Raw genomic sequence first — 14,646 nt, forward strand, 5'->3', positions numbered from 1 at the left:
AAGCAAACAAAAACGACTATATTTCTATTTTTGAGGATGTACTTGCAGGAGGAACATATCAAAGCTTTTATTTCTTGTTCTAATGCCACGCTACGGGTAAGATTTGGTGAGGTTAAGAGAAAGATTGTGGTTTGGTTTAAAATGACTTTCATCTTTAAGGGGACCTTTGTCGTCACGGTTACGGTAATAAGCACATGATTTAGGTTATAGAATGATTGTGGTCTTGATTAAAAACTAAAAAAAAACAAAAAAAAAAAAACAAGGTTGACTGTCAGATGGAAAGAGGAAACAAACAGTTGTCTCTTTGTTGTCGCTAAAATCTGGTGTTTTGGTTGACTCATCCAACCACCTCGACATCCTCCTGTGCAAACTTTGTCACTCTATAATAACGATATCTGATTTCCTTCTCTGCTTTGTCGTTTTGGGGCATTTCTGAAACTAGTAATGCCATCTTTCCAAACGAAAAGACAGTCTCCAATGTGAGGAAAATACTAGTTGGAAAGGCGTACTCTAACGCTGAATGTTACGGCTCTATGAGGCGACATCTCTTCATTTTAACGCTAAATCAAATGACTTATGTGGTTGGGTCCTGGTACTGCTAATGCCACTGATGATCAACACTCCAGTCTGAGGCTGGGTGTAACTTCGAATCATTGTCCGCATATTGTTTTCATACTCAAGTCTATACAGATGAGAAGCTCTGTCACTCAGTGTCGTCAGTATGATACCATAGACAGCTGCTCCCGGCAGTCAAGCCCACACTGGCCCAAGCTTCACCTAACTGATTATCATGTGATGTGACTGTGGTAAGTCTCTCTCGCTCATGCTGTGTTTCATTTATTCATGTGCTATAGAAAATGGGAATGTTCCTAATGATTAATCTCTCTGTCAATCAAACAGAAATTTTAATTTAGACTAGTTGACTAGTCCAAAAGAATTCTGAAAAAGTACTGCATGCATTTCTTTCCTAGCAGGTTAACGTTCACATGTCAGTGCTGAAAGTGGTTACACATTGCTCCAGTCAAGTGGCTATATGCGCGTTTTATTCTGACACAGCTTGCATACAATCTTATTTTCATTTTCAATACTGCCCAACCAATTTCCACCTTGCTGGTTTACAACATCGGGGCATTAGTGTGGGGAAAGGAGTGCTGCCGTTTATCGGCGGGTGGCTGCGTAACATTTTAGATGCAACCCACAGTCCAAAAACATGCGCATTAGGTTAATTGGCGACTCAAAAGTACCACATAGGTGTGAATGTGAGTGTGAGTGGTTGCTTATCTCTATATGTCAGCCCTGTGATAGACTGGCGACCTGTCCGGGGTGTACCCTGACCTCGCCCAACGTCAGCTGCGATTGGTGTTTCTGGTGCCAGCTAGCGAGGGTAGCAACGTTTAATCATTCAGTCGACTAATAGCACACATCTCTAATATACAGTACATGTGCGAGGCTACAGCTGATCTTCAAATATAGGCCATTTACTAAGCATTCTCCTATTATATATGATCTATGAACTAAAGATGTTCACAGCCTCTGAATACTAACATTTGTCAAGAGGCCAAAACTCCACTGGGAGGCTCATGTTGCCTGTGTCTGCTGCATCTGCAGGTAGTTCACAAACAAGTGGGAATGACAATGCTGTCGTCTCTTTCTCTGAATGTGGAAGTTATCAACTGGAATGGTTCACTGGTGTAAGCAATAAATCTGGTTCATCAGTTCTTGTGAAATTATAGAAAAGGACATTTCTCAATATCATATAAGACTTTGCCAACCAACCCAACCCAAACACCAACCCTGTCTATCTCTTCATCTTTACGCGGATCAGACGGTTATATTTTCCTTTTTTCATACACCAATCCAACAGTATCAAAAAAGAATAGCTTCTGCCCACATATTTGTTTGAAAAATTGTATCTTCGGAAGAATACTTTTCAAGAATAGAGAAATTGAAGCTTCTGTGCATTTCTGAAGGCACAATATACAATGAGGTTTCAAAGGCTCATGGATCACAAACTCCCACTCAAACATGAACAGACTTGTAAACATTCAACACAAGTCTGAAAAATAAGAGACCAATATTACAGTCTCACATTTTTCTTCTGCTAAAGGAAGTAAAGGTGGTTTACACTGACTATAATCAAGTGTACACAGTGTCTTTGAGGTTTTAACCCAGTAAATATATACGTATAACACTAAATATCACAGCACAGGTAGAAATAGGTCGTTTTTTTTTTTTTTATGAGCCACACAGATTTAGTATTGCCATCTCACTGCTTCAATATTTGGGGGTGATTTCACTGACAGGAATGACAAATGAGGGCTGAATCCCCATCTGATTTAGCTACTAAAATCTGTCAGCATAAATTTAGCCACAGAATGAAAGCAGAGTTTATAAAAATACAGCAGATTTAAGATGATGACCCCTTTCTGGTTGCCCCAGTAAACTAACAAGACTTATCAGGCCATGTAATTACGGCTTAATGCTCATACCTCATACACTTCAAAGAGAGTAAAAGCGAGAAAATCAAAGAGACTAATATGGCACTGATGTGACAGAAACAGAGGAAAATCTCCTGCCCTTAAAAGTCTTTTAACCAGAAATGAAGAAAATAAAATGTGACAATAATAATGTGTCACGGGCAGGAAAAGGGGCGTTGAAAATAGATGTGGGCATTGCTAATGTCTCTTGGGGCCAAAAACATAAGTGGTGCATGTCTACCCTTGGCCTGTGTGGAGTGGCCAGATGGCACAAAAGTGAACTGATAAAGTCAAACATGTTTACAGAGGGTGAGAATGTCTGGATGGAGGCTGGTGTTGAGATGACAGCACCCTGCTGGGAGAGGACGAATGTCACACTGCTCAGGATGGACTGGAGACATGCTGCTTTGCTTCGCTCTCAAAATGTCTGATATGTTTGTGATTGAGTACCGTAGTATGACGAGTATGAATATGTCATAAATGAGTCCTACTGAGCAGGAAGCTGAGCAGTTCTACGCGTGCACATTTGAGGATGGATTTTTTTCTATCCTTTGGTGGGTGCCGTATGTCCCTGCACATAAAAAGCAGCACATATTTTTTTTAAATTTTTTACTAATATAAATTCTTTTTGGTTAGTTACATTTGTGTGTTTTATTGCCTTATCATGACAAACATTTGGCCAATACCACATGGGGTTAAAAGACACCACTATCAAACAAAAGCATACAATAATGTAACACAAAAAGTGTTGCTGACTGACTGATGAGGTTACACCATCAGACCCGCCTTTAGTGCCTTTGTCACTTGATTAACCAACTTTTCAGACCCTTTCAGTTCAAACCCTCGCGACCGTTTTGGGACAAACTTAAAGCCTTTTTTTTTTTTTTTTTATAATCATATATAGCAGACGAGTCCCCTTTTTTTTTTTTTTTTTTTTTTAAGAAGAGAGTAGCCCTTATCGCCCCGTGAGTATGAGGCCAGGTTTTCCCTCTGTGAGCACACCTCTCTATGTGTTTCATTCAATTGGCAGCTGACGAGAGTGAGCTTCTAACTTTTTCTCTGATGTGATCATTTTACAATCAAAGAGTGATCATTTACAGCCAGAATCAAAGCACAGCCATTGCCTTCCATTTATGTGTATGGTGATTTTGTCAGATGATGTTGTCGTTATAAAATCAGGATTTTAGCAGCATAGAAATACAATGATGTAATTATGACCACAGAGAGTAAGAGAGAAACAAACAGATAAAGTGCTGAAACCAGCTGACACTAGGCAGAATGCAAATACGACACGGTCCAGCCATATACTAGCTTTTGTCTTGTTTCTCATCTCCCAGGCTTTTTCCAAGTAAATGGCTAATTTTCATTTTAAGTTTCATATGTTAACAGCAAACTTGGTCTCGGTGCATCATGCATATCTATAAACTAAATTTCTGTTTTTTTATCTTACCATTTACTCCATGTAAAAAAGACAATGGAAAACAAGATGTAACCCCTAACACCACCAACGCATTTTGTTCTTCGAGGCAGATAAACAGTCTTGTTTAAAACTGAGTGGTAAAATACCAAATCTCAACATACATATAGACCTTTGCTTTCCAGATAAAGTCTACACACTCAATTAAGGATTAAGGATTTTTGTTGACACTGTCATAAAGTTGTCAGTCAAAGTACATGAATTAGCACTGAGGTCATAGTTAGTGGTGGTGTTGTACTCTAGGCTAATGTGTTATATTCAGAGCTGTTTCTAATACCCCCCCCCCCCAAAACTGAATTTCCAACAATCTTAACAAAAACTGATTATTATGAGCTTTGTAAAGGTAGACATAATGGCGGGGCTGTTGTATTGGATTGAATTAGATTCCAATCCAATGAAGCGACCACTGAGTGTGCAACATAATTCTTGCTGCCATATTTTTCTCAATGGCACATCTGTTTTTAAAAGGTGTCATTTATCACCTCAAATCAAAAGACAAATTAAAAAACATATTCTCACAACAGAATGACGAAATAAACCCCTCTAAACGAAATACTGGCATCATCAAGAGCAGTGCTCTTTACACTAGTGCAACATTAATTTCAGATGGCTTCACAGAGTTACTATTCTCGCAGTGTTCAGCCCCAAATTAGCACGAGATGAGGCTGGTACACCTCTCCTCCTTTTTGGTCTCCTGAAGAGCTCAGATAATCACTGGGTCACATGATTAAAGCCAGTCAATTTTTCACAGCAGCTAAATCTCATCTCTGATATTCAGCAGATGGTTAAGAAAAGCGAAGGTCCGATTTTATATCACAAAAACACACAGTGACACAAACCGCTCTACAAAAAGGAGCACACTCATACACACACCATCCTCCTCTCGCAAAGGCTCATCTACGTGAATTACATGTAAATGTTTGAGGGGAAAAAAGACAAAAATACTCATTGAGGCAAATCATAGAATCAACATGGATAACAAGCAAATGAATGGGCTTGACTGCCGCCTGGTGCCACTGGATTGTATTACAACACACCGAGCATGACAAGTGTAAGTTTGATGAGCCGAGTGGTAGAAAACAGTGGACAAGCCAGAGGGGCGTAGAGCCTTAAAGACAGGACTGGGAGAAGCAGCGGAGGGAAAGTGGAAGAAGATAAACAGACGTATAAAACCGTTAATGAGACTTTAGTATATCACAGAATGCGGCACGGCAAAGCCGAGGGTGCCACTGGGAAATAAAACTGAGAGAGGCAGCAGAGAGAAAACAACAAGGGAGAGGAGGTGAAAGAGAGTAAATGAGGATGTATGAGAGTCTGAAGAGGGTGAAGTGGAGAGAAAGGTAAAACACAAAGAGGGAACAAGGGAAAGGAAGAGGATCAAAGCAGGCATTCATCTTTTGGGCACCCACATGCACTCCCCGCTTCTCCCTCTCTCGTCTTCCAGCTCTTTTGTTTGTCTGATTACTGGGTGTATTTTATCACCATGCCTTGTTTATCTTAAATTCATCAGTTTTTTTCTTCCTGTCAAAAAAAACCATCTTTCCTCAATCATTTTCAAACCCACGCATGTCTTCCCCCTTTCTCGCTGCATTTCCTCCCATGTCTCTCAATCATCATCATCACTGTCAAAAGTCTTTATATCTGCTCTTCTTACACACACACTGTATCTACAGTATTGGCTTCACTCCCTGTCTCCCCTCACTCATCTTTCCTTCCTTTCACTACTCCCTCTCTTTATGGCAGACAGATACATGCAGAGCTTCCTTGGCCAGTGGACTACTGAGCCATGAATAGCACATTTAAATGTTCGCTGCAACACACCAAAGAACAATCGCATAATTCTACAAAATCCCCAGTCCTCAAGCACACATGCCCCCGCATCTTACAAACAGCGAAGAATAAAAGCAGATGCAGGCTCACACACACAAACATGTTCCCCGAATAAAACCCTGCAGTGCAATTAAAGGTTTTTATTCCAAAGCTCTCTACTTACATTTATAAACAAGTATTAGCATGTATTAATTTTTTTTTAAGAAAATATTGTCTGATATACAGTATATTACTCATGTTTTCAGAAATAAAGATGATTGCATCTTTTTAATGTTTTTGCAGCAATAATTTCACTAACAAGTTTAACTTAGATATAATCTGTCTTGTATTAGAGTCACCTGTTACAATTTAAGCATTTATCTGACCTCAACATACAGCATACATATTTCTGAATCCTATAATCACACACAGCTCAGAAGGAAGCAAGAGCGAGTGACAAGATTGCATCTTACATAAGCAATTTTATTTTAGAGGCTTACTCCACCATGGATCTTATATTCCTATTTTAGATAAAATAATGTGTCCTCAGCGCTGCAGCCTAGATAGGCTACTGTATTCAATATTTGTATATGATATGAAACTACAGTATACTGTGATATACAGGGTCTCTCATCCACCCCTCCCTCCACAAAGTGATAACAGGTGGGAAGCAGCCAGCTAACAAGTGTTTCAAACATCCACCCAGAGTGCTGAGAAATCCCAGCGCAGCACACAGGCGGGCAGGTGCTATTCATGGAGTCTGAGAGATAATGAGGGGAAAAGTAAGAGGAGAATAATATGAGAGTGAGACTGTGTCTTTGTGTGTGTGTGTGTGTGTGTGTGTGTGTTGAAGAGGGACACGGCGCACGAAAAGAATGTGTGTGAGCATTTTTCGAAAATGAGCATGAAAACTAACACCAGAGAATGAATCAACAAGACATTCCAGTAAAAGGTAATGAGTTCAGGGATGTGATGAAAACAAAATCATGTTCTCACGTACCTTTGCTGTTTCTCTCATGTGGTAATAATGATGGTGATGGTGCATAAATTGCTCATAAAGAGGTTAAAGAGAAGTTGAAAATAATCATTACTTGTATATTAGGAAATAGCTTAAAGGGCTGCTGTATGAGAAGTTGGGCTGCTTCTACATCACAATTTAGGCTAACAGAATAATCTTGCTCTGAAAAGAAAATCTGGAGTTAATATGGAAAGGAGCACTAATGGAGAAATTGTGAGTACAGTTTGGTCGGGGGGTCTTGGTCTTGGCACAAGTAAAAAAGTGTTTGGAACAAAAGATCTGCAGAAAAGAGTAAACACATGCAAGGAATGTGTTGCCTGGAGGTAGAAGATGTACTCAGACAGTGTCAAACCCAGCAGGGAGTATGGATCAAGTAAGAACATGCTGAGAGGAAGACGTTTTGTTGTAGGCAACTGTGGGCCTGATGCATTTAGGATGCTATTCATTATTGGAGCAACCTATGCTGCTGTGCTGTTTTCACACCAAAACCAAAACTGGTGAAAGATGCCAGAGGCCGTCCGCACACACACATAAACACATATCCTGTCAACAAGCAAGGTAATTGTTTCCTGAAGTCAATGCACTTGGCAGCCAAATGAAGCACTGAAAAGCACTACGATCAGCAAAAAGACAGATGAAACAAAACAGAAGTTTGGTCTGTAACCATTAGGAGCAACCCCGCCTTTTAAGTTTATATAATCATTTTGCCAAGTACGTGGTGTTGGAAATGTAATTGCCTTGTTGGAATATGTTCAGTGGCAACGATTTTCCGGATGAAAAACTATGTGGGAAAGTGTGGGATTTTGACACTGGAGACTGGGGTTCGCAGTGAACCTGTCCTCATTTACATGTTTTTCCGCTTTCTGTTGTCAGAAAGAAGAAATAGTGACTGAAATGTTAACCAGCAGTCACTTGAATGCAATTTCCAAGCTGCTGCTCTGCACTGCTGAAATTCTGATTGTATAACTGCTACATCGTCTGACAAAATCACCAACACATCAGTTAAAGACAACAGCTGTGATGTGATTTCAACTGTATTTACTTGTAAAATGATCCATGATACTGATGAAAAGTCAGTAAATCTAGCAACAAAGATGCTAAGTTGTCAACACTGCTTGTTTGTGCCAAATCATTTTGAAAGAGCAACGACGAATGGGGAAACTCAAACGCTTGGCCGGCCAACTAGTGGTGTAACCTTATCAATCAGACTCACAGAATTTGGCTGACCAGTGGTGTAACTTGATCACTCGGTCAGTCAGCGACATTTGTGTTTATAGGGCTGGACCAGCCACAAAAAAAGGACCAAAACTGACCCTTGTGCCTTGTGTAGTCTCGAGCTGCTAGCCTCAAGAGAAGCTGTGGTGTGGTCTGAAGAGGTTTGTCTTTTTCATCTTCAGCTATAATCGACGCTGACTCAAGTGACTTGACAATTTTGTGTAAAATTTATTGGAGTTCCCCTTTAATCAACTGCCTAAACATAACCATAAAACAGTTTAATCTTGTTTTAGATGCTACATGCAAATGCTGTTTTGCAAGAATGGATTTTGCAGTTAAAACAAATGTATTAGTGAATGTTTTGAAGACACATTCAATATTAACATTTTGGGACTTGCCAGATGACGATAGTGTCTAGTCAGTATGTTGATAGAAAATGTAGTTGGGGCAGAATTAAATTTCATCTAAAACTTATTTGCTGTTGCAAATTAGAGAGAAACCTCACAGTTTTTACATGATTCAAAAAAATTCAAAAGAGAAATATTACTGATTAGGCAGAAATTACTGTGCAGGCACAAACTGGGGCATCTACAGGGAAGCTAGGAAATGAGAGATGCAAGCAGACACGAACCAACACCTTAGAGTATCATCAGAGACAGCACAGGCCATAGACCTGAAATATTACGTGGTCTGATGCTCAGCAGTCTGTTTACTTTACAGAACTCGCTATGCCACAGGAGGATGCAGCCAACGAGGCATGAGGAAGGAACGGAGAAGAGGAAGCTGCTCTGAGCTGGCAGTCGTGGCTGAACAGCAAAGCTGGAGAGCCTGGATACACACTGCAAAGGCTGGGTGCCACGAATTGGCAGCTACAGTACATCCACCAAGAGTTAACTGTAATTATTATCACATCTTACCATTGGTAGTGTTGAGCCCACACTACTATTAATGCAAGTTGTACACTCAGTGAGATCCACTCAAGGAGTCCACTTTTAGTCACTCTGAGTATTTTGTAACTCGGCTTCAGTACAGATTTTCACAGTAGGCCCGCCTGGCCTAGATCACACCAACTCACAGCCCTCCTCCCACCAACCAGTGTCTAAAGCGAGTCAGGAATCAGTTGTATCAAAATGACTTTTTAAAGAGGGGCCTTTGAAGCAGTGCCTCTGTTAGGCCCCAGACTAGTCTCTTGTGTGGCTTCACAGCATGACGGCAGCAACAGCAGCAGGGAGTGAAAACAAGAGAGAGGGGAGTGAAAGATGCAGAGTTAAAGAGAGGAGAGAAAGAAAGACTTATCTGCTTTCCATTATGTTGGTTTCATCCCGCGCTGCTAAAAGTAAAAATGTATGAAATCATTTTCACATTTAATCTGGCATAAGAAGAAAACGCTGACTACAATAGACAAGAGGGAAGAAAACATAGAAAGTGCGAACAGAGGGAAAGACGGATACAGTAATCAAAGTTAGAGATGGTAGAAAAGTCTTGACATAAAGAGGAGCAGTGAACTGACAGCGGGACAGAGGGAGAGGGCCATTGTCATACAGATAAAGGAAGAGGAAGCAGAGAGAGAGCAACAGACAGTGAGAGACAGAGATTTAGATTGTGAGGAAAAAAGAGGGAAAGAGAGAGGGAATCGGAAACAAGATCACAAGAGAGGAAGAGGAATAAGACTGGGCGTTTCAATTGAAAAGAAATGGGTAATGAGATGCTAATGTAACAACAAAGGAGTGAGTGCCCTCCGGGGGGAGCTATGCTACAGCAAGCTGTCTCGGTATGAACATAGCAGAGGGGGGGTGGAATTAAAAATGCCCTTTATTAAACTACTGCAAAGCACACAGATTCATTCAGGTGCATATATAGTGATTAAAGTCAAACCAGATTCTCATCATCCCACCTCTGATTGTGTTTGAGCAAATAAAAACAACAGGCACAGCACCTGGAGGAAGAGTTGATTGAGGTGACAAAACGGGAAGAAACGCCTTCCCAAGGCCAGAGGATGTTCATGCTACCTTCCAGTCTGTGATATGAGGTGAGCAAGGTCTTCTAAGGACAAGGTCTACTTCCCTGGAGAAGAAACAAAAGGGTGGAGGGGGTGAATGGAAACGAGGAGTAACAAAAAGACAGGAGAAGAAATGTTGCAGACACATGAGGAAACATGAAGATGGGGAGAAGTATTGAGGAGAAATGAGGAGAATGGAGGTCCTTGCAATAGCAGACAGACTTTTGAGTGGGAGGGAGAGATAAAGCTTTAGAAGTAAAGGGGAATAATGGAGAGATCCATGGCGCAAAAGATGTAATTACTCAAGGGAATAAGTGCTGGAGAGGAGTGATGTGGAGGATCTGCATGAAGAGAGTAACTGGGCAGTACTCAAGAGATCGTCAAAGAGAATACTGGAAGAGGGGAGGAGCACCACTGACAGATATAAGCCTAGAGATATTATAGACGTACTATGAAAAAAATTAGAAAGCTGGAAAATCATTATAACAAGTCCTCAAGAGGATGCTGAGAATGAGCCAATACCGAAGCACAATGAAAGGAAATAAAAGCAAGCTTAAGACCGTGCGTAAACCTGCAGGGATTGTGGGATATTTGTGCTATAAAGAGATGCAGCGGTAATAGAGGTGTGTTGAAGAGTATTGTTGTGTGGAAAGAGTGTAGGATTCACGTGTTGGATGTGGCACAAATCGAGGATGAAAAGGCTATTGTATGATCTCAAGAGGATGTTGTGAATGTGTGAATGAGAACAAAGAAGGAGAAGAAGAACAAGGTTGGAGAAAATCCTTGAGGAAATTCAGTGGAAGGGGTTGGGTGCTAATGCAGGCGTGCTGAAGAAACATGTAGTTTGCTGAAAACACTTTGCCCAAGAATTTTTTTGAATGAGACCAACCTTTCACAAGATTTGCGTTTACCTAAGTTTGTCTCAGCAGGTGGAACAGAAAAAAAAAAAAGTCAATATCTATCCTCAGTTCTCTTGTTTGCCTGTTGGCTATATCTACTATTGCAAAACCTGAACTTCTGACTTATCCAGTCAACTTTCTATGCCACCATTTGACTCAACAAGCCACCAACCTTAAACATATACGAAAGCAACATCACATTTAAAGGCTGAATTCAAAACCAACTCGTTCAGCTCATTCAGCTATCGTTGCTGTAGCTCTGATGACCTGCAGGCTTGGAGCGTGTTAGCGGTGGCACGGGCTAATTGGGTTTCCGTTCTTAATTAGGCCAATTAATTATGAAATGAAGCTGAAGCCATGAGCGCTCCACCAGGTCATGTAGGGATTACAGGGAGGAGAAGAGTCGTGGGAAGAGTAGAAGAGAGAGGAGAGAAATTCAGGAGGTTATGAGCAAAAAGTTCATCAGAGAGGCCCCTTGTTGCTAGAATACCTTAGCAATAGTTCCCCTCACCCTCCTGCTGAATGTTATCACTAAGTGAGTCATGGACTGGAGGTAATTACCCAATTGTGACAATTTAATCAAATCAATCGCTTCTTTTGGGAGTCAGTGAATTGAAAACAGAGCCTGCTAATTGATGCAGTTTCCCAACTGACACCCATTGTTGTTAATCTGCGGTGAGAAACATGGGAAATGATGGACGAAAGAGATGTGGGAGAAATGGAAGAAAAGCTGTGGGAGAACATTCACAGGCAGACCACTGTTAAATGTGCTTGCATTTGTCCATCCGTTTGCTCAGCGTGACTCCAGCTTCCCAGAGGTTTCTCAAGCTTCCGACACCCACAGAGTACACTGCTAGCTCTCCATTTCTGAACACTTTCATACAAAACCATGCAGCATTTATACAGCAAATGCCACTCAACTTAGTCCACATTATCAGCGCATGAAAGCCTGAGATTTTTTTCCCAAGAGCCGGGTAAAGTTGAGCCAAATATAACAAATATTGCCTTCAGGTCAAAAAAAAAAAAAAAAAAAACACTTTGAAAATACTTTCAATGTTCAGGTCAGATCAGGCTCAAAATTCTCAGATGTGAGTCAAGTCCTTGGTGCTGTATATTGCTCCTTATTGAACAATATATGTCCAAACACTTACCTCCACAAAGAGGAAGCAGGGCACGATGTAGGTGCTCGTCTTCTGCTGGCCTCGGTCTCCGGGAAGGTTCCCCATCGCCCTCCTCTGTGCTGATAGCCGACTGTCAATCATCTGTGGGTTCAAAGGTAATTGTAAAACTTCTGTCTACTACATTTGATTTGTTATGTTTGGTGTAGAGCCAGCTTTGCTGACACTATGGGAGCCGTCCAAGTGATGCTGAAGTTTACTAAGAAACCTCAGCATCTACTAGAAATAAAGCAGAGGCACTAAAATTCAGGAGATTTAGATCTTACACATGTACTGAGACAACTTCAAACTCTTCTCAAGTCAACCTGTAGGTCTGGCTGTAGATAACAATTGGTTTGGCTTTCTTGCAAAGAAAGAGACCTGACTGGCACCTTGATTTGTTAGTCTCAACTTTGAGACAACAATGAGTCACTAAACAGTCCTCTGAGTTCCAGGTGATAGGAGAGTGTAAATAGTGGTCTATTTATATTCAGTGCCTGGCTCAGAGTAGACCTTAGTGAGAAACTTATTAGTCTGAAGAGTCACAGCCAACAATTGGTTTTTTTTTCACCCGAAAGGTGAGTACCTGTGTGTTTTGGTAATTTGGAATATTTCCCTCAAAATATGCTATTGGCTGCTCCTATCTCTCAAGTGATGCACAGCAACACAGGCGATGAGTCAACTGTGCGATTACTTCCAGTGCCAACATTCAGGCCGATTAACACATTGAATTTAAGACTGGAATTCTCTTCCTGTCTTATAGAATTAACTTTGCAATTAGGCAGTATGGGATGTAACTAAGTACATTTGCTCAAGCACTGAACTGAAGTCCAGTTTAGACGTACTTGTACTTTACATGAGTGTTTCCATGTTACGCTACTTTACAGTTCTACTTCACTATAGGGAAATATTGTTCTTTTTACTCCACTGACAGCTGTACTTACTAATTATAGATTTAGAGTATCAACACAAAATATAATCAACTTATAAATGATAATGTACAGTTACATTACAAGTTACCCAGCAGTATATAATGTAGTCTCATCTTTACCAACTACAACAGTAAAATGATCCTAACATACAGATGCATCAGTACTTATAATGCAGTAATACATTTGTCTGAAATAGGACATTCTGTATAACGAATACTTTTACTTTTGGTACTTTAGGTATATTTTGATTTGAATTTTACTTTAAGATCTCAACACCTCTTCTACCACTGTAATAAGAGATTTTTCCAAATTATATCCAAGTGTTTTAGTTGCATAACCTTGACCACACTTTAACCATGGTGTAGTTGCCATAGGAATGAATAATTATAATAATAATATGTTGGCATTGAACATTTAAAACCATAATTCCACCAACGTTTTTCAGAAACGTCCATCCTGTGATAGAGTTGAGTGTCTCTGTCTGAGAGAGAAAACAAAGCTTCACTCACTAACAACAGATGAGCTCAATGATGCTTTTGTCAGAGATTCATCTACGTGGCACTACTTGTGTGAGATCAGACCTTCACAGTGAATAATAGAAACATGATGTGTCCCACTAGTGAAGATTTTCAATCATAGCGAGTACGCTTTACACCTGAAGTTCATAATGTGCCATCCATCCATTAATAAACCACGAACCTGCAACCCTGACGATAGCGCCCATGCATCAGGGTGGCAATTTTACCAATAATCATGTCTGAACAACAGATGAGTTCTTTTATTATATATCATCAGAAAAAGAAACAAACGCTTTTTTTTATTATTAAAACAGACACCTACAGTAGGCTAGACTTATCCATAAACACACACACATACAAACTCACTCACCCATGTGCAGAGATGCCCACAAAGACACAATCTGTATGAGGCATCAAAAATGCACATACACAGGTACACATACACGTACACACACACACACACAAATCTAAAGAAATGAGGAGAAGGGGGTGAGGTTGAAAGGAGGAGAAGTAGAGTGGAAACAGAGGAGCGATGATCAAAAACAAAAGCCTGACAGAAAGAGATAAGAGAGAGGCAAAGTCATGATGCAGACATTTGGAGACTCTTCAGAAGTAAACAGGGTGGGGTGAAAGCCAGCAGACTCAGCAATGGGAAATAATAGTGATTTGGTGGTGGTGGTGGTGGTGGTGGGGGGTAACAGGTAGAAGTTGAAGGAAAAATAGCTTCAGTCCCGAAAGTGAGAGCAGGAGGAAACAGGGGAAGAGATGGAGAGGGAAGTTAGAGCAGAAAGGCCAGCTTATGAGATGCTTGGGGATTTATGACATGCAAATGACTGCACTCATGCTAAATAAAGTCAGAGTCTGCCTTTTTAAGTTTTGGAGTGCCTCAAAAAGTCATTCAAGTACAGATCCTCTTTGAATCAAACAGCAAATGCAAACTTTGAAATCATGATGTTATCAATCATCAAGCAAAAGCCTTCTGCAATCTTCAATATAATTTTATTCACTCAAACAGCAATTGGTTTTCCTCTCAGATATCGAGTTTACCCCCCCCCTCCCAATCTCCTCGACAACAATTATCTCGCTGACTTTATGGCTGAGGGCGAATCTCTGCTGCCTTGTCAGCCCTTTCCCCAATCAATGGT

The 14,646-nt window shown here is 40.6% G+C and overlaps 1 protein-coding gene across 1 annotated transcript in view; it reads right to left on the reverse strand.

Annotated features, from left to right (window-relative positions):
* Positions 1–14,646, reverse strand: part of LOC111237689 (phospholipid phosphatase-related protein type 5-like) — a 43,160-nt gene that overhangs the window by 26,462 nt on the left and 2,052 nt on the right. The window contains exon 2 of the mRNA XM_022766884.1: positions 12,046–12,156. Coding sequence (XP_022622605.1) covers positions 12,046–12,156 — 111 coding nt within the window. The remainder of the gene's footprint in view (positions 1–12,045; positions 12,157–14,646) is intronic.

The sequence above is a fragment of the Seriola dumerili genome, unplaced genomic scaffold (genome assembly GCF_002260705.1).
Source record: "Seriola dumerili isolate Sdu_G_001 unplaced genomic scaffold, Sdu_1.0 BDQW01001087.1, whole genome shotgun sequence".
Classification (NCBI taxonomy): domain Eukaryota; kingdom Metazoa; phylum Chordata; class Actinopteri; order Carangiformes; family Carangidae; genus Seriola; species Seriola dumerili.